This window comes from Callospermophilus lateralis, chromosome 9, assembly GCF_048772815.1.
Source record: "Callospermophilus lateralis isolate mCalLat2 chromosome 9, mCalLat2.hap1, whole genome shotgun sequence".
In the NCBI taxonomy this organism is placed as follows: domain Eukaryota; kingdom Metazoa; phylum Chordata; class Mammalia; order Rodentia; family Sciuridae; genus Callospermophilus; species Callospermophilus lateralis.
Genome location: NC_135313.1, coordinates 24482228 through 24508392, shown reverse-complemented (window position 1 = coordinate 24508392; position 26165 = coordinate 24482228). Strand labels below are relative to the sequence as shown.

At 33.4% G+C, this 26165-nt stretch overlaps 1 protein-coding gene across 1 annotated transcript in view; it reads right to left on the bottom strand.

Moving 5' to 3' along the window:
- The window catches only part of Erbb4 (erb-b2 receptor tyrosine kinase 4), a 681070-nt gene that overhangs the window by 160870 nt on the left and 494035 nt on the right, over positions 1-26165 (bottom strand). Inside the window, exon 20 of the mRNA XM_076866449.2 lies at positions 273-458. Within this exon, the coding sequence (XP_076722564.1) occupies positions 273-458 (186 nt within the window). The remainder of the gene's footprint in view (positions 1-272; positions 459-26165) is intronic.

Sequence of the window (26165 nt, the reverse complement as noted above, 5' to 3'; positions counted from 1 at the left end):
TTTTCCCCTCTGACTAGCAAGCTTTTTATTTTGGCCTCTCAATATAACATAAATGACACAGTATGATAATCCAAACATGTGAGTAGATCATGTGACTCATCTGTGTTTGGCATGCAGGTACCGCCTTATGATGCATCTTTAATATATGGAAAATAAATTTTGGTTTGTTTTAATGGTTTGAAAGACTTGACATGTTTTCAATATCCAAACTGTTCCAGATTAGGAGATATAAACAGAGAAGTGTCATTTCCATAGGAAGTGACAGCACTTACCTTAGCTATCTGGACACACCAGTTCAGCAGCAGCTGTGATCCAATGTTATCCTTGTGTTCATGGACGTATTCCAGCAGGCAGCCATGGGGCATCAGCTGGGTAACCAGCTGGATGGTTGGGCTTAGACACACACCCAATAGGCGGACTAGGTGTGGATGATCCATGCTGGCCATGATCAGAGCTTCCTGTAAGAAGGGGAAAAAAATAACACCATTATTTCAACTCAAAATTTCAAACACTTATGGTTACATTGTTCTGATGGTGCTGATAATGTTTTTGAAAATATACTCAATTACAAACGAAAAGGTATTATTGCAACTAGTTTTAAAGTGATTTAAATAAAAACAAAGCCTATATACTCAGTAAAATGTAAGTGGTTATAGAATAAGTATCTATAAAATCAATATCAATGTGTTCTCTTTTGTAGTATGAATAATATTTTATTACTACCAAGTACATTAAAGTGAATCCCAACTTAGGCCATGGATTTTTAATTCTTGACCTTCATTCTAGGGAACAATAATCTATACAAATACAGTCATCTGTAGATAGAGAAAAACAACCCAATTTTAAGACATCTATTATTAGTGTAGAGTTGGTCAGAGTTAAGATGGTAAAATGTGCACATAGTAAATAGGTAAACATATATATTATAAAATACCCAGTTTATATACAAGATTAAACATTTGAATAATACATTTTGATCCATAATATTTACTCAAATTTATTTTGTTTTCAAAATTACAAGTGATTCTTAGTCATAGATTCATAAAATTTGAGAGCTACATGGTACTATAAAATTCTGTCTACTCAAATTTCTTATTTCATGAATTGAGAAAAAGTTCTAATTTGTTGATCATAACCAAAAGACAACTTTCCTTAATGGAAATAAAAAGTGGACATATGATGGTTACTTAGAGTATCCAAAAGTTTGTCTCCAATCAAAAGTTATTTATAAGCATTTTGGGCATAATTTGAAAGACATATTACCATAAGGGATATGTTAATACACGTTGCTTTGATGTGATTTGTGATTTTAAGTAATAAAATAATTTTTGAAAACAATAATGAAATTTTGTTCATATAAGGCCACATAATTTCACCTACATAATATTCTTGACAATAATATTAATTTGAATCTAATAATAAGGAATAAATAAACGAATCCACATTTTAGGACAATCTAGAAAAGAACTGGTCTGAACTCATTAAAAATGTCATATGAGAGATACAAAAAAGGATATTCAAGCTAAAATCCATTATAAAGACAAGGCAATGCTATGTCTTTGATTGATTCCTGAATTAGAAGAAAAAACACACACTACAGAGAATATTATTCTGAAAATTGGGGAAATGTGTGAATAGGTACTATCTATTAGGTAAATACTATGCCAGTATTAAATTCTAAAGAATGATAAAAGTATTATGGATAGATGGAAGAATTTTCTTTGATTCTTGGAGATCCTGAAATAGTATGAACAAAGTATTTTATGTCTACAATTTTCTTTTAAATGGTTTCCTCCGAGAGAAGGAAAAAAAGAAAATGAGCAATAAAGAGGGAGGGAAAGAGAGATTTGGATTATGTGTATGTATTGATTTGTGTGTTTGTTATACAAATCCGTAAGCATACACAAACATACCCATAGGGGGTTGTACATGCATGGTAATTTGATATCAGTTTATCTATATTCAGTTATAGAAAGTTCATTGTATTATTCTTTTTTTTTTTTTTTTCAGTGCTGTGGATTGAACCTGGGGGCTTGAGCCTGCTAGGCAAGCACTCTATCACTGAGTCACATCCCAGTCCCCTCTCTGTGTTATTCTTGAACATGTTCTATAGCTTTGATTTTTTTTTTTTTTAACAACAACAACAAAAATTAAGGACTGAATGCTCTGTTGAGTTTCTGTTTAAGACAGCCTGGCAGGTTTAATACATGAATTGCTTCCATTCCCTCTCAATTTTACTATATGGAGAATAAAGGAATTAATAAAAAACATAATAATAGAGTGGAGACGATAGAGTAGAACAATAAAAGTAGACAGTGGTTGACTCATGGCAACTGACATAGCAAACTTAAGAAGTCAGAAGCCTCACTGAGCAGGAGGAGAAAACTAAGACGCAATCCAGTGGTGGGCACCAACAAAAGTTCCAGTGTATTAGCACACACACCTCTGTTGATGATGGAAGAAGGACCAATTTCATCAGAATTGCTTCAAAATACACTTAGGAACCACTTAGATTACAGGGCTCTGTCTCCACCTTTTGGAAAGCTCCAAACTGAAAGGATTGTGGACTGTGGATGTCAGGCACAATGGAAAGACAAGTATTCTGGGGAAAACAGACTGTAAATTCATATAAGATGGAAATATAGACCGTCCATGGGTTCCTTCTCCTAAATGGATCTGTTACTTCAAAATTCTGAAAGTTTTGTTTAAACCTAGAATTCTATTCTCAGCAAAATTTCAACCAAGTGAGTGGACATCATAGATATGTCCAGACATGCCAGACCTTTAAAAATTTACTTTCCCTGCTTTTACTGCTCTGCTAAATGTGCTCATCAAGAGTGGGGAGAGATTTGAAAGAGTCCAAACGGAGTAAACAAGGATTCAACATGAGATTTAGAAATCAAGAGTGATAGTAAAGGAATATTCCTGAATAAATGCTGTAGAACAGACTGAGATAGCAGTCCAACTAGATTGCGACAGGATATAACACCCTGGAAATCCAACCTACAAAGTTGTGCTAGATAGAATACATAAAGAGTAGAAAATATAGTAAGAGGCCATTTATTTTTTCTAACCAGTGTTCAAGTTTAGTTCAGAAAACTAAACTTAAGTAAAAAGAAGAAATGAATTTGAAGAAAAGACAAATGTATGCTCCAGAAAACACATTCACCACACAGCATAGTTAAATAATCATAATAATACAAGCACAAAATATTGATATAAGTAGAAATCATAGTACTATACTGGAAAAAAAGGGAGGCGTACTTTTGCAAGGAGGTGATAGGAAGGGTGTGAAAACCACATTCCTGTGTTGATAGTGAGAAACTGTTAAATGACGTATAAACCTGAAAATTAAGAGTTGAGAGTCTAAACATATTTAGACATATGGAAGAAAGTAACAGGAAAAAAAATCATACAAGTAGACAGTGTTTGCTTTGGGTCATAGAAAATGGGGGTAGGAAAGGAAGAGGAGGGTAGGCAGAGCACAACTTTTTCTATCATTACCCATGTAAATGTAATGGACTTGAAAATTGTCATCTTAAAATGATTTGGGAGGGCATTGCCACTTCTAACCTTTGCTACTATTTTAGTGGTGTTGAGGTCAGCTGTGTCTAAAGGTAATTCACAGTTATGGGGTGTGTCTCAAGAAATGTGTGGATTTCCTGGATCTAGCCAGGGTTTCATGTGAGGTCTAACAGTTGACTTTTTGAGAAAAGAAGAAAGGGGCAGCATAAGAACATGCCCAGAGAAAGGAGTGACCCAGGCCAAACAGAAGAAATAAGCTGATAAGGTGGTATCACCCAGTCTCAAAGGACTTTTTGTTTCTGTTCCTTTGTGGCAGAAGTTGAAATCACTGTTTTCCAGATGTCTTCCAAGTAGAAAAGTCCTTCAGTTTCCCCTTCCTTAGCTGCCCAGGGAACCAGAATAGTCACAGAATTCATGTGGACTATCTGCATCCACTAGGTTGCAAAGATTTTGGTCTCACTCACTATATATTTCATTAAATATTTGAAATAAAGCAAAGCAGTACAGTTATAAAGAGAGTACAGATATGAGTACATATGCACATATTATGAGCATGGATATGAATGCTAGCCAAATTAAATAATTACTCTAATAATAGCTGCTTGTACTCTTAGTGTAACTAAAGAGTTCCTTCACTGAATTTTAATATGCACACATATAAAACATACACATACAAAAAAATGAACAAAATATCTAATTGGGTAAAGTATCATAATTAATTATGTACTAGATAGTTAGATACTAAATGTTAGGTATCTGATCAAATTAAACTCATACTGACTATATTCTGTCTCTTATGGCCCTCAGTTTTTCATTCATATAAGAATCATCTAGGTTTATCATTACTAGTGTAGCTTTCCTGATCCCATACCCAGGTAATCAGATTTAGACATAGAATTCGGGAATCTGCTTTTACAGTAAACTCCCCAGCTAAAGCTAGTGTAGGGAGCATGAAACTTTGAGAACCTCTGGTACATCTGAATCTCCTGTGTGTCTCCACAATCCATGTCAAAAGCAGGGAAATACAGCAGTTATTTGGTCCTTAGTATTAACCTGGGAAGCAATTGAAAGAGGTGGACACTCTCAGTTGCAAAATGAGGTAATAGGATCAATGGGTTTCCTGGTTAGATCACTAGTCGGTAGCAAATCAGTTTTAAAACTTAGAATTTCGGAGTGTTAGCTCTGCATCACTTGTATGGTAAAGTATTGTCATTTTTACTTCAGTTCCATCAGCACCTTACACTGTTAACAAGGCGGCTTCATACACTTAGAATTAGCCATACCGGGAATGAATTGGGTCAAAATGTGCTTTAGTCCCTGATGAACAGCTAAAAATCAAACAATGAATTTGTGCTAACAGGTAAACTGCCATCACACATAATTCCAGAAAAAAAGTAATAAACATTTTTTTTCTGATTTGCTGAAAGTTATATTTGGTACAGGCCATTTCCTGATGTAAAGAAAACAATGACATTTAAGGTAGAAGAAAAATGTTGAGGTTATTTTTGTCTTTGCTTTTAGAATTAAAGATATAAAATGATTATTTTTTCCTCCTACAATTCAAAGAGCAATGATAATTCGATTCTAAATATGCATTTGAGAAGTTTACATTAGAGGACTTTTCATGTGAAAAGTGAAAGTTCCCTTAAAAAAAAAAAATCTATTAGTAAGTCCTGGCAAAAAAGCTGGGTTTGTATTAAGGAAAATTGCTCATCAAACTACAAAGAGTATTTGAAACCAAATTGTAGAGTATTTGCATAATAGTTCTCTTTTTTTTGAGAAAGAAAAGATGAACAAGACACTAATTGTAGGTTTTATTTTTTTCATAAAGGAAATAGCAGATGGCTTTTTAGAGGATAGGGGAATAGATAAAGAAAAGGGAATGAGGATCATTTAGAGTGATGAGTGGGATGGAAAGGGGAAAAAAATTCCAATATTTTAATCATGGAGTGTTTGGTCTCAATAATTTACACTGTGTTAAAATTAATAATGTCCTCTGTTTCTTATCTCTGTGTGGGGCCTACAGAAGCAATTTGGGGTCTTTGTTGCTGTCACTAGAAAATGTCACCAAAGGCCAATGGAATAAATACAACTTGTCAGGTACGTCACCTATTTTTCCTGAAATAAAATTTTTCTCTGTTTTTCCTCTCCCTGTATAAAATTATTTCTTATATGTGAGTTAGACGGTTTTCTCATAGGACAGAAGAGAAGAATGTAACAGGTGCTACACTGGAAATCTGAAACAAGAACATATTTCTTTATAATGAGATCTGGTTTGAATACGGACATTTTTCTAAACTACCATGGGACTATCAGGGTATAGACAAAAAACTCTGAAACATGTATGCCATTACTCTCTAACCATATGCTATTTATATCTCTATTCTGTCCAAAGGGAAGACATTTCTGCACAATAATAAAAGTGAGCAATACTATTTTTCACATTAAGATTCTATTTTTCCCAGTCATCATAGATTTATCCCTTACCACTTAAACTTGTTTTCTTATTCATGTTGGTTAGTGATTTTACAAAAAGAAAATAAAATATGGTCAGTGAAAACTTATGTGCTCTTTGTTTTAAAAATGTTAACTTCAGCCAAACTTTCAGTGTTTTCCTGTCTATGGACCATTAATTCAATACCCTCCAGCTGAAAATGGAGAAAATCTCATTGCATTAGGGATAAGACAATGAAAAGCAGGATAGAGAAAAAGAAAAGATAGACAGTTAATGTAGGCATATAAAACTGTATAATGCAATAGTCAACAGATTCGCAGATGCTCAAGACAAATGCCAACCTGATAGTAAGGATGATGGTGATGAAGAACACTTAGAAGATAATGATAAGCACAATGATGAAAAATGAAATAAAATTACTGGTCCATAAGAGTGTTTTACAAACCTATTTTGCTACAGATGGTACACAGATAATAAAATAAATGAAATCTGCATCTGTTCCTTCATGTCTAAAATAAACAATAATTTACTTGTGCAATTAGGTGGGCAGCAGTTAATATGGTCTCAGTTTAAATTGGTCCACATCACTCAGTGGCCTTAATATGCCCTTCTAATCCTTGCTAACATTTTTGTAGACATCCAACAATCAAGATTAAGTTCCTTCCAATCATTGGAGTCAATTGTTTTCCATCTTCATTCTATATCATTCACCCATTAAGTGTCCAGGTGTTAGATTTAGTCAATATTCAACATACCACTCCATGAAGACCTTATTGAAGGTCTTCACTATGTAAGGTGGAATTCTACTTTCTGTCTGTGTTGTCTCCCTTCCTCCTGACCAAGGTTACACTGAATTTTTCTTCATGCTTATTTTATTTTTCTATTCCTTTAGTTAAATGTTGATTCACTTAAAATATTTATTGAGGTCCTGCTGTTCATCTGGGAATGTAATTGACACTTTGTCTACAATGTCATCTCTGTCCATGGGAAGCTTCTGTTTTACTGGGAGAAGCAACTGATAAACAGGAAATAAAAAAAATGTATGAACAATTATAAATTATATTAAGGAACATGGAGAAAACAGGGTGTTGTGATAGATTATAAACAGATAGTTACAGAGTTACTTTAGATAAGGGTAAGTTAAGAAAACATGTTCTGAGACCTGATTTATGAGAAGTTGGATACACAAATACTAGGGAAGAGAATTCAAGGCAAGCCAAGAGCTGATGTATTTTGGAAGCTATGAGACAACTCATGAGCTTAGAGTTTAGCAAGGGCTATGGTAGCATGAGGTGAGCCTGAAAATGTGGGTAGGGTTTTGCAGGGATGGGAAGTAGATTTATTCCCACATATTTTCGTGCTTTATAAATACTTTTCTGATTTTCTTCATTTGCCTCTGTTATATGCTGATCTCCAAAGTTAGTGTTACAGAAACATACTTGCCATCAACATGTCATTTTCTCCTCTTGATATTTTCATTTTGCTAATTGGCTGAAGACAACTCTCTTCACCTTCACTTTCTAAATTTTGAATATTGTTGGAGAAAAGCACAGATTCATGGGGATTTGATACAAATATCCTGTCTGGATCTTCCAAAAATAGCTCTTCATTTTAATTTTAAATTTCTTATTGACTCCTTATTTAATTTACTTTGTTCTGAATCTCCACAAGGACAAAAAAAATACTCTCTACCTTTTAAAATATTTACTGTGTAAAATGTACTCTTGACACAATTCCATTCTATTCACTTGAATTATTCATCATTGTTTATCTTTAGTATAATTTTATCTTTACTTCTTATTGGAACCCTCATTGTACCTATAATTATATTTTTGTGTCCAGTACTCTGAAATTGAAAATTTCCTTCAATTTTGTTCTCCCTTTATTCTGGGAATATTTCCTACCCCACCTAGACTATTTCTTCACTTTATACGGCTTTGTTCCTTAGGAATCTGTTTTTTTCTATCACTTTCTTACATTCTTACTCTTCAAACTACTCTTGAAAAAGTCATCAAATATGTCTTTTCACAAAGTCAACAGGGTTATTCTCTGATTCTTAAGTTCTCCTGACCTTTTGCACTGTTTTATCTCACTCAAAATCCCTGTATGGCTGAGGTTAGAAGGATACTCTGTACTAATTCTTCACTCTCTGAGTACTCGTATTATGAGAATCAGCACCCACTTCACCCTCTCATACCTTAAATATGGAAATGCTAACCATGTTGTCACCTTTAATACTCTTTGCTTTAGTCTGCAATCTCCTGCATCCATATATAACTGTTCTCCAACCTCCCAGAGATGAAATTATTTTACAACTTTAAGAACTATGATGGAGGTTTCAAACATGTGGAATCAATTGTCAAACTTTGTGGTTTATCATAATTTACTTAATTTGAAGCAATATAAGCATCACAACATTATCCCCAAAATAGAATGCAAGATTCATTATCATCATATCTAAAAATCACTGTGCCCTTCTAACATGAAAACTGTGCTGTGCCCACATTCTGAGGCTTCTCTAGTCCTATAATTTCAACTGTCATTTCTGAAAAGGAACTAACAGATTTTTAAACATGCATTCCTCTCATATTATAATATATATCCTATTTTGTTATACTAATCTGTTAAATGCATGAAATTTCTAATAATTGCTCTAAAAGTAATAGTATTGTTTGATGATATTCACTGGTTTATCGCCAAATCCTCATAGAGTACATGGTTCATAGGACAAATGCAATACAATTTCATGAATAAATGAACAGAATCTTTATTATATTCCCCCCTTTCCCACTATTTCATCTCAGGAATCAACGTGTATTTCAAATGCCTTCTGGTCATCTTGACATAAATACTACTGGATATCCAATACTTGACAAAAAGTAAATAATATCCCACATCTAAACTTGCCTGCTACACTCTTTTGATTTTGTAAATGGCAGAAACATATTTACACTCCATTTAAAAATCTTGGATTCATATTTGGCATTAACATTTCTATTCTTTTCCATTCCACTCTATATCTAATAATTTGCCAACTTCTATTAATTGCTAATCCCAGTGTAGCTCAAATATACACCCTTCCATGTACCCTTATTCTGATTCCTATTTAAGTTCAGCTTCACATCACTATTGTTAAAAAAACTATTTGTTTGAAAAATTAACTCTCACCTGTATTTGCTATACATACAAAAAATCTTGAATTTATTGGGCAGCTATATTAAAAACACCCTTATCATTACTTGTACTCAAATTTGTTGAATTTCAGTTCATATAGTAAAAATCGCACTCCATTTTGGAATAAAGTAGTTTAGACCATACTCCTAGTTATGACACCATTGTGACATTGACCTATGTATTTTCCTTTGTCTCTCTAGTTCCACCTCCACCCTTCTATATCTTGCCATGTGCCCAGAGAGACTGACATGCACAATCACCACAGGCCACCTTAACCCATGGCTTTCATCAGGCAATCTGATCTCCTGTTTTCCATCTGTTAATGAAAGCAACAGTAAAACACTAAAGGAAGAAGAGAATGAGTCATGTTGGTACTCACACTCTACTCCCACACTTTTATGCAACCCTCTACCAAAGGGCAGAGATGCTTTCATTCAGGGCAAACTTCCCTTTGCTCCTACAGGCTCAGCTGTGTTGTTACTAGTCTTAGAGCACTTCAACAAACTTTGTTGGTATTACCGAATTCTGCCCATAAGTTTATTTTATCTGGGATGGGAGGTAACTGGGAACTGAATCAGGAGTACTGCACCACTGCATTATATCCACAGCCCTTCTTACTTTTTGAGACAGGATCACATAGTCTGGGCTCACCTGAAACACTCCTGATTCAGTCTCTTGAGTAGCTGGGATTACAGGCATGTGCCACCATGCCCAGCCTTCTGATGCCTTTATGAAAACCCCTTGGTTAAACTCCCTCCACTTTCTCCAATTCAGCATGCCACATACTTTCAACTGGGTTTTTCTAATGCAGTCACCTTGGACAAACCTCTTAATCCCTCACTTATAAATTAGCAGAATAGGTCACTGATGGCAATTATGTTCTTTACATGCCACCAACAGCCCCATGCTCCTGCCCATGGCAGATATTGCTTATCCATCTTTGTGTGGTAGACTGATAATGGCTCCCAAAATATGCCTGCATCCTAATCCCTGGAACATGTGACTATTCCTTATTTGGGAAAAGGGTCTGTGCAGATGTGACAACATTAGGAATTTTGATATTAAGAGACCATTCCTAATTATTCAGGCAAATCCTAAAACCCATCATAATTACCCTAATAAAAGAAAAGCAGAGGTAAATTAGACACAGATACCAACAGAAAACAAAGAAGGAGACAGAGATTGGTGTGATGCAGCCACAAGCCAAGGCTCACCTGCAGGCACTAGTAGCTGTAGGAGGCAAGAACAGATTTTCCTTAGAGCTTCTGGAGGGAGCGTAGCTCTCCCAGTACCCCAAGTTCACACGTTTAGCTCCAAAACAGTGAAGTTTGAAGCACCACATTTTCAGTTAATCTGTTATAGCAGCCACAGGAAACATACAATTACTGTGTTCCTTCCTGCCAGAACTGAATGAAGACTCAAGATTGTCTTCAATTCAATACTTCGGGGCACAATGACAAATTTGGAAAGTGAATGTCATACATAAACATTCTTACCTTGATTTTATACATGTATTAAAAATTGATGTTTGTTACCAAATCTTTGGTTTGGATATACTATAATAGTTTAATCTAAATGATGCAGATACTTTTAATTCATTTAGAAATTAACATATATATGTGACAGCTAAATGATGTTATAGGTCAAGCACAGTACCTAGTAGACACTTAAAATTTTTGCTATTATTGCATTTTTCATTAAACCAATTATATCTAAAAGGAACTACATCAAGCAGTAGAGGCATGGCTGAGAATCTGGAAGCATTGGCAGCTGTAAGGTGAAGGTGTCACTCTCATCTTTTGAAATCTAGTGGAAACATTAAGAATGCAAGGCAGGAAAATTGACAAAAAACTCCAAATACATAGTTTTCCAGTCAGCACTTTTCCTATTAACCCCAGAGAGAACTAGAAATATCTGTTCCTGTTTTCAACATAAAGAAAAGTTGGGAGATGGCCAACAGTAGCTGTGGAGTTGAAAGAGGACTTCCAGGAGAACATGGATTTGTCCTTTATCAAAGAATAACCACAATACCAGGCGTGATTGTCAATAGCAAGAGGGGTTAAAACATAATAAAGATCAGGAGACAGCAGTGAATTCTCATAGTTGGGGCAGAGATACTTTAGAGCTTACTGATTAATCTCAGCAATGTTACAGAGAGGAAAACAGAGGTGTTGGGACTAATACAGAAGAAACTCCACAAGCTATCATGTGGATCTTAGGAAGAAGATACTGTGATAAAGAAAGAAAACACAACTATATTAGAACCAGAGTAAATCATTCCAGGCTATATTAGATTCTACTGCGAGGGAGGTAAAAATAATAATTAGCATTGGAATAATTTCTGTGACTTTATTTCTTCCTTTTTATTAAAATAAGTTTCCAGAGGGGTTATTTAACTATAAACTCTCTTTTTAGTCTACCTATAGCTTTGTTGTACTTAATAACTTACTTATGGTTCTTCTAAAGCCACAGGGTTAGAAATTCCATTGGCAGAAAACAAACCAATACTTTTCTGTTGAATGTGCCTGGTACACTTCTGGTCATTGTACACGTGAACTCCCTGAGTTCTCAAGACAGTCTTGTCCAACAGATATTATGATTTACTGATGAAGAAACAAGTTTAAAAAGGAAAGCATTTGCCAAAATCCTAAAATTTGTGGGAGCCAAGCCAGGATTGAAATCTGGTTCTTATTATATCCACAGACATGATATTTTCTATCATCTTTCCCCTGGGGAGATATTAAGTAACTAGGTAGACTCAATAGATTGTGTTCATTATCATTGTGTCCTAATAGGAATTATCATAAATTAGATATTTCAGTTAATTGATCTTTTCAAAACAACCTTCTAACAAGGCACCAACTATCCTTTTTTAGATGAATCCTGTGAGCACAATTTTACTCAATTACTTAAAATTAATCCTCTGATAATAAAATGCTAAAAAGCCTTTGCAGGAGGGACTAAGATTACCCCGACTTCCTTCTCATCGGTACACGGGAGGAATTGATTCTAGAAGTGTTCAATCGATAATTTGCAAAATTAAAATTGACTTAGACAAGAATCCAGTAATTTTGGTAATTGCTCTTATTTAATCACTTAAAAACTTATTTACTATTTTGTATAATTTAGGAAATTAATATGCAATACTGTTTTCCTAGATACGGCTTTTCTTCAAAAGAAGACACCATCTCTGTTTTTAATCTGCAAGAATAATCTCAGCTAATTAATGACTTTATATTAAAGACATGTAACAACAAACAACTAAATAAAATTAAGGAAATCCTTCCTCTATACCTAACAAAATATCTCAAATATGCCTCTGGTAATGAAGCAGGCAGGTATGTATTATTTATGACTCATCCAAGATAAAAGAGTAAGTGACTTTAATTAAGTCTTCCATTTTTCACTTGCTCATCTCATGTTCATATAGAATAATTCATATAAGAAGTCCTTTGTCCTATTGTTCATTTATTTCTTATCTCTTCTACTTTTTTAATGAACTCAATTATTTGCAGCAGATATATTAAATTTGAAACCATGATTTATATGTTCTTATATTAAATATTCATATTAGTGTTATTTTAATGTTCTGTGATGATCCTGATGTCAAGGGCATCCAGGAAGAGGTAATCACAATGCATACAAACCTGTTTTAATGTTATCTATTCTTTTGTGTTTTTAATATAGTAGCAGTAAATAATATTACCACCTACTCACGCAAAAGCAGTCATAATAAACCCTGAAGAAAGATATATGGTGTATGAAAGACCCCCACTGTTAATGTCTTTGCTTCAGGAGGCTATGAGTCAAAGGAAGATGTGGCTTTGTGTCTAGACACACACTGTGCGGGGGTGGGAGAGTAGCAGTGGAAAAGGACTGCCTCATAAAGAATCTCGGCAAGAGAGCTCCAATGCTGATCTGATATTTGAAAATAGCCATGGAAAATTAGCCAATATTTTTGACATGAAAAGGTATCTTGGGTTTCTGTCATGCTTTCACTGGAAAAGGTCAATTCATGGCCACTATACATCTCAGCAACTTCAAACAATAGATTTTTATTATATTTTGATTTTTTTATATATTTTTGTAATTCATTTTCAATACATGTGACATCATTAATAGCAGTATTCAGATTACAAATGTTCAGGGAAAGTAGCCACTCTTTTCTTCATTCATTAGCTTATTTCTGACATTGATTGAGGTATACTCTATAAACTCCCAGGGTAAAAAATTGAAAAGGCATATATCCTATTCTTACATAGCTAATCTCCTAGAAGAAGTCTTTCAAAACTAGTTTAAAGCAAAGGTCATGAACATTAATAATTATAATAAATATTTATAATGTACCTTTCCTATAATTACTCATTGAAGAGGAAAATTACCTTTTAACTGAAAATACTGAATTCAGGAAAACAAGGAAAAGATTGGTTGAGAAGAAAAAATCTGACTTTGGATATTTGTAGGTGAGAAGAACATTACAAATAAAGGAAGTAAATTACATTAATAGGGTGGCATATTGAGGAGAAAAGGTTGCAAATACTGATTGCAATTCCTTTCTAGAGTCTGCCCTGCGTTTTCCTGGCTGTGCAATTGGGAGAAAAATCTCATGTAATTTGTGCACTGAACTGAAGCAATAAAGTCCACTTTGAGTAAACAATAATTTCACACAGTATATGAACATGTTGAGTATATAAAAATCATCCAGTGTAATTAGTTTCTTTTCCTTCTAAAATTCTCAAAATGGCAAAGTATGGCATGGGGTATACAAATGGATCAGCTTCTGTGAAGCATATGATACTGGATGGATGGAACACAGTGAGGAATTAAGTAGAAAGGCAGAGTGGTAATAGGGCTCAGAGGAGTTAAATAGGAGGCTGATGTTTGGATTTTCCATGCCTATAATCACAGCCACTTGGGAAGGCCAAAGCAAGAAGATCACAAGATAACGTCCAGCCTGAGTAATCTGAATAGACACTATCTCAAATTAAAGAAAAAGAAAAAAAGGAAGGGAAGGAAAAAGGAAGTAGAACTCAGTGGCAGAGCAGTGGGCAGCAAGTGTGAGGACTGGGGTACAATTCCTAGCATTATAAAAATAAAATAAAAAATAATTTAAAGAAAGCAAAATCATTGTGCAGTCCCCAGGAAAAAATAACAGTAAAAGGGTCTAGAAGTCAAGAGATGGGCTGGGAAACTACTGTCCATGAGTGGACATTGGGATCCTAGCACAGAATCCACATCCTGAGGAAAGAGAGCTCAGAGATGCCCAGCTGGCCTAAGGCAGACATGTTTTTTCAAACACTTTTAAGTACTTCTGGTTTCTTACAGGAGGTTATTGCCCCTCAATAGGTAACAGAAAATTATAAGTATTTTAAGGATGATGAAAATCTGAGATACACATGCATTTATGTTCTTTCTGAATATGGTTTAACTCATTCTAATCCTCCTCTGAAGTGGAAGATGCATTTGCCTTCAATATGCATTTGCTTCTGTGCATTTCTCTTGCTCCCCCCACCTCTCACTATCATTCCCACACTGATTTTTTTTTTCATAGTCCACCTCTATGGCTGCATCCTGCCCCTGTCCCCCCCCCACCTTCCCCCCCCCCAACACACACACACTCTGAATTTCTTTCTAGCATTTGCCATTCTGGCCTTTTGCTTTGTTTATACTACCTTCTGCCTTCTATGTGGGTGACAATTGCTCTTTGACCATTATGTTATGCAAGTACAAAAAGAGTAAAAAAAATTACAGTATTCAGTAGACACTATAAGTATTCTGCTAAACAATTCTGAGAAGGGCAAAAGAATTTACAACATTGAATGGTCAATGTAATGTCTAATAATGTCTTGTCCTTTGTACATATGTACAGAGAAGCTTTCTAAGAATAGGTAAAGTGCCTTTCATCTGTGGACTCTATTAAAATTGTTTTTGCTTTGATGGTATTCTAGAGCCACATATGAGGATATAATAAGCTCTTTGGTGATTTATAATCTTTTCTGTTCTTGGTCCTTGAAAGGATTATGATGTCCAGAATTTCTAAAATTCTTACATAAATTTTAGCTAATTTTAAAGGTCTATTTGATCATCATTTTCCTTTAAGAATCAGACTAAACGAAAATGGAATAACCAGGAGATGACTAAATACAGGGTTGCTTTATGAATTGAAAAATTTACAAGTTAAATTATTAGAAAATGTTTCTGTGGTACTTTTACATTTAAGAATTTTTTACTTCAGTCTATTTCATCCGATTAACCAAAAATTATTTATGATAATATACTAACATAGGTTACTTAGGTTGTAAGTAAAATAATTCATATATTCAGATTAATTATTCATCAAACTTCTAACGGTATGCAAAATCCACTCATAAAAATAAAATTCTTCATTTTGTAGGCATTTAATTGAAATTTATATAAATTAAAATTCACAGATGTGTTAAAACTGGAACATCACAACCTGAAATTTATTTCAATTTTTAAAAGTATAGCATAGAGAAAGCAAGTATTTGAAAGTTCCTCTGAACCAATTCCAGTGATTTTTAAGCACAAACTCTGCAATTAAATGTTAAGTGTGATTAAAGAAGCAACATACTTGAGAATATCTGCAATATCAGTATGGAATTATGATGCTTTTTAAGATATTTTTTCATGTTTAATGTATTTTCTTTAGAAAATGTGATGAAAATATTTAAATACTTTAGTCATTTTGGGATGACACAGATGACTTTGAAAATAAATACCTAAAGATATTCTGGTTATGAGCAAAAATTTGATAGTATGATTTCAGAGGAAATGTTTAATAAATGGAGTTCATTTACTGAGCACTTAATATTATCCAGTCATATCTAAAAATTAAAAATTGCTATCGCAATATAATAAAACCTTCATTTCATAAATTTCCTGTTTGTAGTCTCAACACAAATAAGAAATATTGTAATTTAATGTTTCTGATAAAGAAATTACTTTCAAATTGTACCACTGGGTGGTGGAAAGATCAAAAGAAATAAATTTTGATTTTTTAAAAAATTTCAGAATTAGCTATGGTATATAGAAATTATAGTGAAATACATCACTTAAATCATGAGTATTTAAATATCATTTATAAGTTATTTATATTCCCAAGATTTTAGAAGATAGTACAATAAATTATCTTTCCTTGATAAATTATTTTCTATAATTTTAAAACAGCTGTATTTTCTAAAGTAACTTCAAAATGAATAGTATTCAATAATGTACCTATTATAACAATTCAGAGTAAAGAAATTAGTTGTAACAAATGACTGTACATGAGACTATATTGCATATACTTAAATTTTTTTAAAAAAAGGAATAAAATCTAAAAAAAGACATATGACATGCTACTATAAATAATGTAATTGACAGACTATAAAAGACTCATAGAGGTTGTTTTTTGTCAAATTTACTAATTAATCATGTGCTCTACTATTTGCTGGATTCTAAAAATGTTCACTAGAAATAAGAAAAAAATTATTGTTTTGACTTTGCCCCCTAGGTTTTCTTTAATAGGGGAATTCAAACAATTTAAAAGGCAATTTGAATCTATTTTTCATTTGGCTATGCATTTCCTTCAGAAGAATTGAAAAAAGAATATGTATTATGACAAGAGATATAGTATACTAGATACTTTCATTTCCCTATTAATTTTAAAGTAATTGCAAGACTAAAAGCCATGTCCACCGAGCATGTCTGAACTGCCTCAAGGAAGATCCAATTACAAACCGATATTTTTTCAACACACAACTTGCATATTTAATTCAGGTGCACCTTCAACGTGAAACATCTCATTGGGTTTGTGAAATCTCAACTAGGTTTCTGTTGAACCAGCTATTTTTAGATATATTAGGACTTTGGGGGCATTTATTTTTGTTGTTTTTTACATTTCATGGGTGCATATATAAAGTATTTGATATTCCAGATATGCAGGTCATTGAGTAAATAATCACCTATACATTTAAAAATAAATGTGTTCACCAAGAACATGAGAATGAAATGTCATTATGTTTAGTACATTCATATATCCAATAAATCCTGGGATTCATGGTCAATATTTGTCAACCCAATTGTTTAAGTCTCTGAAGAGTATAATGGAAGGACTTCATTGATTTAATGGGTAATAATATGAACAAATACTTTGAGAAATAAAGCACTGATCCCTGGAGGAGGTGTAATATATTTGGATTTAGAACATAGATTAAAATATATTTGAGTAATAGTTTTCTGTATTCCTGAATTTTAAACCTTTGGTAGGGACTTAGGCATTTAAAGATTAAAATTATATATTAATGTGAATAAGAAATATGGAAATGTAATTCATGCATAAGCATGCAGGGTATTAAAAAGTAGAAACTGTATCCTGACTTTAAATATATGTATATTATTTATTTAAATATATTAATGCATATGTATATATGTATATTTTATGTATACAGGTATACATGATATATGACATGCATTTATGTTTTCATCCTCCTAATGTAATCTATACACAGATCCACATATTCTTTCTCTCTAAAGATTTTAGCTGTACTTTATTTATTTGAGGTTCTATAGCTTATTTTTACTCTATGAATCAAAAATTTTCACCATTATGTTCCACATAAATACAATGTATCTCTAAAAAAATATATATAATAATTAAGTAGTCAGCCAGGCCTATCAGCTTTTTTATAAAACCAGGAAAAAAATAAAAGGATTCGCACAGGTGTATAAAGACATTCAATTCTATGATAATGTGTTATTTAAGGTCACATCCACTAAATATTTATAATTAAATAAAATTAACTGATAAACAAGTTTAATCATCACTCATTTATTTATAATTGATAAACTATTCAAAGAGAAATTGAGGATTCACAATTTTTAAAAATCAGCATATTTAAATATTAGAGATATCTTTAAATATTAAATATTTATTAATTTTGGTTTGATTTTTAAAAATTTTAACCCACTTTATATATAACTATTATAGTCTCAATAAGTGTTTACTATAATAATATGAACAAATACTTTGAGAAATAAAGCATTGAACAAATAAAATTTTAAGAAAATTATTCCAGCGTATAATTTATTATATCAGATAAATCACAAGTGCCTATCACACAGGTGCTCACTCTACTCCCAAGTGCTTAATAAATATTATTAGTTTTATTACAGAAAGTCATTCCAAAATAGAAAGGAAATAGGCAATAATTGAAGCCAACATTCAACTTCTGTGCCAATGAAAATAATCCGAGTCATGGCTGTCCAGTTGACCAGCGTGTTATCATTTCACTCAAAACACTTAAATTTTTATAGACTATTTTTGTCAGTACTTCCTGCCTTGCTTCCATTACCTCCTTACCTTATAAAATGTAGTAAAGTAGAATTTCCTGAGTACGATTGTCAAATGCAATAAATCAATGCAGAATTAAAATTAAAAAATTACTTTCAAAGAAACAAAATTTATAGCCTAAAAAAGAAATTGATAAATTTGATTTTAAATGTTGATGTATATTATAAAACACCATGAAGACCTCAAAAGCAAAGCTGCAAAGAGAAAAATATTTGCAATTCTAATCCTAAAGCTAATCTCACTAATATCTAAAATGGTTATGAAATTTAAGAAGCAAAAGTCAGTGAAATAGGAATGAGTATAGGTCACAAAAAGATAAATCCATGAAAAAGATGTACAGATAGTACATCTTATTCACAGTGAGGAAATGCCATGTTATAAGTACACAAGAAATATTTTCAAAATGATCCTGTTGGGGTTGGGGATATAGCTCAGTTGGTAAAGTGCTTGCCTCATGTGCACAAGGGTCTTGGTTCAATCCTCAGCACCACACACACACACACACAAAAACACACACAAAAAAAACCCAAAAAACCTCTCTGCAAAATACTTTGGTTTCTGCTAGGAGATCCTTGCTTTTCCTGCCAGAATATTTTCTTTGTATTTATACCCATGTCAAATCCTAGAGAAGGCAAGCGGGGATGCTTCTCTTTTTTCACACATTCCTCAGATGACATGCGCTAACTAAACAAGAAGGGATTCCAAAGATTGAGTTTAAGTCTATTCTGATTTCTTTCTTTCTTGCTGTTCAGTACAGGACCTTGATTAATTTAAAGACATGATATAGTTTGAGGATATGAAGATATATATATTTTACTTTGGCCATAGCTTTAGCTATTTGCTCCCCATATGGAAAACACTAGAGTCAGTACCACTTTTATTGAGAAGTTATCAGTTTAAGATTCTTCTTACATATTCATTCCCCTAATATTTAATGAGCACTACTCTGTGTTGAACTGTATCCCTCCAAGGATAAAGCTATATTGAAGTTTTGAACCTTACTATTTCAAGATATGACCTTATTTCAAAATAGGGTCTTTGGAGGTATAATTAGATAAGATGAGGTCATGTTGGATACTGTTGTAGTCTAATCCAACATGACTGGGACCTTCAGTTATGTGAAAACAGAGAGGCAGTATAATTGCCATGTGAAGACTGAACATCGGTGTGATGTATTTGTAAGTTGGGGCACCAAAGGCTACCAGAAGCTAGAAGCAATAAGGAGGCATCTTTCCCTAGATGCTCAGAGGGGGTATACCCCTACCACCATGACTTTGGAATTATTGCTTCTGGATCTATGAAAAAATAAATTTATATTGTTATTTAAATAAGGCCCAAATTTTTAAAAAAAAGTACACTGGAATAATATCTGCAACTTTTTCCATTGAAAAAAATAACCAAAGATTTGATACTGACCTATCCTCTATTACATAGTCCATGGGAAAATGAGTGCAGGCATATGCTTCTAAATAAATAATGGACCAACCTCTATGGATGGCATTTGGTAATACCTATAAAAAATTACAGTTATATTTACCCTTGAATTGTCAATTCTATTCCAGGAAATTTATGTACCGATGTAAATTCCCACATGTGAAATGATATAGGTTCTTCATTGCAATATTGCTTGTAACAGCAAAAGTGTGGAATGTGCCCAAAAGTCTAGCAAGAAGGACACATACAATAAGCTGACATGCAGCCACAGACTGCAATCATCTACAGCCATTAGAACGAATGGGAAAATTCTCTACAAATGGAAATAAAAAGACCTCCAAAAGTATTAAGTCATAAAATCTAGATATGGATTGTTTTCAATGTCTTGTCCTTGATGCATTAAGAAAGGAAAACAGAATTAAATGTTCAGATGTACTTGTATTTTTATTAAAAAATAATAATTACACAATAAACTATCAAAATGGTCCTTTGTGAAGGACTAGTTGAAGGAGCATTCAGTGGGCTAAATGATATACGTATGAAACATTGCCATAGTCTATATTGCTTTGCCTTCGGGGTTAGATAAGTGCAATTGACATTTTAAAAATTAAATTGAAGCAACAAGTAATACAAAGAAACCTGCATGTCTAGAAAAAAATGAGGATATGCTTTAAGTCCAGTCAAACAGATAATTTAGTAGGTAGAAGAAATTTTTAAAAATCTGAATTGCATTTTTTTGGGCAAGTTAACTTGTCAGAAGGAGAGGCAGGAGAATGGCAAGTTCAAAGACAGCCTTAGAAACTAAGCAAGATTCTGTCTTACAATAAAATACAAAATAAAAAAGGGCTGGTGATGTTGCTTAATGGTCAAGGGCCCCTGGGTTCAATCCCAGCCCTATAAAGGCAAACACACACACACACACACACACACACACACACACACACACACACAGAGAGAGAAAAATAAAATTAGTTTTCATATCTGTACTCAATTAATTCTCAAAACTACCCTACAAGGCAGATGCTATTAAAATTGCCATTTTGTAGATGACAAAACAACCCAGAAAGGATAAGTAATTTGTCCAAGACAAAAGAGCTGGTTAGTGGGAGCTAAAATTTTAAGTAGGCATTTTATCTTCAGAAACCATGCTCTAAATTGCTATGCACCTATTCATTGATAGACTACATTGTATCTACAATTTTTAAATTTTAGCCATTAAGCCCAAGAAATTTGATTTAGAATTTTCTGTGCACATATAAAACATGGCTGTAACAGCACATGTCCTCTTACAGTACTTCATCTATACCACATGAAGGTTGGAGGGATAACTGCCTCTGTTCCAGAAATGTGGAAAGATATGTGTATAATTTGCTATTTGGAATATTTGGCAAATACAATAATAAAGCCAATTAGATACATTTAAATTCTGATGATCTGTAATTGCAAACTCTGTTCTGAAATTATCATGGGCAATCATTGCCAAAGTAAGATCTCAAACCAACAAAAAGTTGGACTATGCCAAAATGGTGTCAATTCTTAAAATATTATTCACAAATAGTTCATTTTAAAATTTTAAGATGTACATGACTTTTTAAATATATCTGTTCTTTAAAGTAACTTATGAATTCTTATAGACTTCTTTCCTTGGGTTTAGTTTTTAATTAAAATTCCATATCCATCTAGAAAATATGATGGTCTGAAGATAATTCTCTAGAATCCATGTGAAAGACAAAATAAAATGCCAGTTAGTCTGGAAAAATAAATCTAGCAATCAGTGAATGTCCACATACAATTTTCTTAAGTCAAACTAGACCCAGCTGCAAACAAACATGTAGCCCTATGAGTAGCCCTTCTGACTTAACATAAGTTTCTTCTTCCCTTTTCATACCTAATCCACTTTCTCACAAAAATATTTTTAGTCAATTCCACCTTTAAATTCCCAGCAGCAGCAACCTGATTAAGTATTGATAATGTTGAATGATTCATAACTGAGATTATACATCAAAATGACAAAGTAAAATTTTAATTATGTCAGCCCCAAATCTTAAAAACCTATTCAGAAGTATTGTCCAAACTAAATTCAGAATTGATCACTAGGTAAAAATTATCATAGAACTGATTACTACCTGGTAGCAATGTTCAAGTGTCCATTTAAAATTTAACCTTGTTACAGACATCTGAGATCAGTCATGAGAGAAGAACATCTGATCAGTTTGTGACCACTGTGGTTTACATTTATTTATTTATTTTTTGAATTATGGTTCTAAAATCTATTCATTTGGGTTAACCTATACAATTGCTCATAATGGATTTATGACTATTATATGTTAACTATGTCCTTTTCCTGAGCACACATAAATTGTTTTCATAAAGTTATATGTTTGTTTGAAAAGTGAGATGAACATATAATTTATGTAGTGACCACTTGAAGCAGGCACATGCTAATGATAAAACATTTTCAAAGTAATTTTCAGTAAAAATATCTTAAGGAGAGTTGCTAGTTTGATGAAAACTTGCTCCTCATCATAGGGCAAGAGAAGTGACTTAAGAGCCTTTTGAAATTTTCTCTAGAATAATGCAAATAATCTTAAACAGTATCCTGTTTTCTCCACAGGTGATCCCGAAACACCTACGCAGTACAACTGACTATACTTTCCTCATAAGGATTCCTTATGGGGTCTGTTATCCTGATATAAGTACCAATATGAAAAACAAAAATTTTAAGGGGTTTCTTAGAGATGAATAAAGATATTGATTCATCACATATATAATTGGAGCCCTTGGAATTATTGAAGCATCATTATTTAATTATTCAAATAAGTTCCTTGATTCTAATCAGAAATATGTGAAAAGTCACTAGTTTCATTTTTCAGTACTATAGAGACTCATTCATCTGCCAAAAGATGTGCATAGGTTAGGGAGGGAGGACAAATTCATGAGACACTTTTTTTTTTCCCCCCTAACTTACCTTTCTGGCATGATCTTTTTTCACTTCTCCAATTTAACTGCATTTTCAGATGGGTTTTTGGAAGCTTGGCTCAAATGTGCTTGGCCTCTCCACTCCACCATTCTGTGCATAGGATGCCATCCCATTCTGACTTACTTGATCCCTGACAGAGCATATCTGCTCTGTCCACTTCAATCCGTGCTCTCAATTAAACATTGCCTCTTCTGTGAAATCATTTCCAATCCCTTTGGGCAGAGTGAACACTGTTTTCTGGGCTCCTACAGCCTTTGCTGTGCCTCTATTCCTGCACTTCATCTACTAGTGGCTTCTCACTTGACTCTGTGGTCCTCAACGCAAAGAGAGGGTCTTATGGCTCTGCATACTTAAAACCTCATACAGTGCCTGCCACTCATTTTTGGATGAGGTGAAAGTTCCTAGGTGTCTGTGTGAGGTGTCTAAAATACTAAGCTATGTATCTAACTGAGAGGACTATTGAAACTGTCTGTTTCCCCATTTTTAGTATGGAAATTATAATGCCTACTTACTGAAGTCGTGCAGGCTATAAATGAATTAATGCCACCATGAAACAAAGTCTGACTGACATATAGTGAGCAGCCAACAAGTGACTATTGCAGAAGATGCATGAGTGGGGAAATGAGAGAAGCAAGGAGATCACAGGCTTCTGGAAAATTTAAAGGTGCCAAATTAGATGAGGGAAGGGAAACCTTCCTGGAGGGACTATAAGAAGTCTTTGAGTAGTACAAGGGCCAATAAATATGAAGAACCCTCACAACATAATAGACTGGCATAATACTGGGGCTTACTTCATCTTTGCCTTTGTGTTTTGCATGGATGGTGGCTGGTAAGTGACTAACAGAAAGTCCAGAAGATGAAGTAACAGACTGGTAAGTCATAAGAAATTGGTTGAACTAGTTAGGTTATTGAACATCAGGCAAGAAAACAAGGTGTCTAGGTAACAGACACAAAGAAGAGAGAGGGCTAAGGGACTCTGGGGCCGATGGTTGGTATTTTATATACTATAGAAGTAAGACTCCTAGTCAACTATAGTAAGCGAAGTACATATGTTTTTCTCTACTTCTAAAAATTCCACTAAAAGGAGTGAAGAAATTAAAATATGGAAATCTGAAAGACAAACACATTGGGGAAGGGATAATAATATGTAAAAAAAAATGTCAACAGAGTTCAGGAAAATGGAAAGAAGTTGCCATAACAAAAACCAAAAGCAAAATGCAAAATATCTACAAAAAGGTATGCTAGTAATATACAGGTCATTTCACTAAGGACAAAATAGGAAGTGTAAGTACACTGGAGACATTAGTGCTACAGATAGTGAAGCTGGAAAGCAGTGCTGAGAACAGTAATAATAATTAAAATCTCTACAAGACACAATTAAGCTCTCTGATAGTTTGCCTATTCAGAGTAGCAGGTGACTGTTCCTCCCCATTCTGGCAAGAAACTAGAAATTATAAAGGAAGGCACTGAACCAAAAAAAAAAAAAAAAAAGCCCTATATTTTGGGGCACCAGGCCAGCAGAGATTGGAGAAAAGCCTAACTATAAAAAGATTTCATTTTTGTTCCTTTTTGATTATTTATTTTTTAAAGTCTACATAGTGAATCAAACTACTTGCAGTCATCTGCAAACACATTGGCAGTCAGGTGTATAACTTTGCCAACAGACAATTTTTAGATTCCTCTGTGACAAGATAAATGGCATGTGGCAAGCATTTCTCCTTTAAAATGAGTATGATGTTAAGTTTTTAAATAGAGGGCTCTGCAGAGACATTGGCAAGCTCTCTCTCTGGCTGTCTGGATTCTCCTAGTACCCAGGCCAACAGTTGCTGATCACTTGCCCCCAGCCTGAACTCTAGAACATGCCTATTATTTGATTGGCTCTTTCAAAGGAGCTCCAACCTGGCCAGATCTGTGAACTTTTCTGTTATCCACTGGTCCAATCACATCTACTCAAAGTCCCAGCTCCATCAAGTTCATCCTTTTGCACTATCCTCTCTCACTCTTAGGGTATAATATAGAGCCTCCTTATATTTTGTCATCATTCTTAGTTAGTAATTCTTTATATTAAATTTCATCTGTTTAATCCATAGTGTGGTTTCTATCTCTTGGCTGTACCGAGACTGCTAGAGATATGCTTTCACTGAAATAAAATACTAAATCAACAAAGAGGAAGAAACAGTACACAGGATCCAAAGGATCAAACTCGAAGCAAAGGGGGATTCTAGACCTAAGTAAGAGAAGGCTCACAATCAAAGTGGGGCCTTTCACTTAGACATGGCCTGTCCATATTTTTGCATGAGGGGGGAATTCTGATGAAATTATGTTTCCCTGATAAGAGATAAGAGTAATTAAAACATTTCTTGAAGCATCTCACCTAGAAAAAAAGAAAATTCTCTTCATATAGTTGGGAAGATTTAGATGTAAGGATATAGAACACTTACAAAAAAATTCTTAATAAAATGATTATCCACAGTAAATAATACCTACACAGTAAAAATACTGAAAAACAAATTATTTATATGAATTGAAAGTATTATAGAAATATTATAGAGGGAATATAAGTTTTAAAAGTATTAAATTATCTGAAGATTCTAAATATTCATTTTTTTCATTTAAGAAAGTAAACAGATCATATCTAAAACAAATGTGATGAGAAAAGGCAATATATGCATATTTTTAAATGTACAGAAAATACCAGTATAAACAGTTAAAAAAACAACCACTGAAAAGCAAGAACTGAGGGTAATCAGTACAATAAGAGGTAAATTTTTAAAATATAATCTTTATAGTACTATGCACTCTATTTATGTCATGTGAATATATATTTATATATAAATGTACATATACATTTCTATGTACACTATTCTGATAAAAATAATGAGAAAAAAATTTCTTTAAAACTTTCTACTACAAAAGATAAATATGAAGAAGAAGAAGGAGGAGGAGGAAGGGGAGGATGAAGAGAACAAAGAAAAAATAAAAACAAAGATGAGGTAATCCACTTTGTTTTAAAGATTTCTTCTGGTCTGTTCAGTTGGATTGAACATATTAACTGCTTTAAGCTGTCACCTATTGAGCTCGTTCTCTGGTCTCCCTCACAACACCCTGTCTTTAATGAATCTTAATCTTCACCCAATTAATATCATAAAATTGCTGGACCATTAATAGCCATTTTGAAAAATAGGACTGTGCGTTTTCATTTTATCTACAGATAGACACAATCCCAAGACAAGCAGTGAGAATCT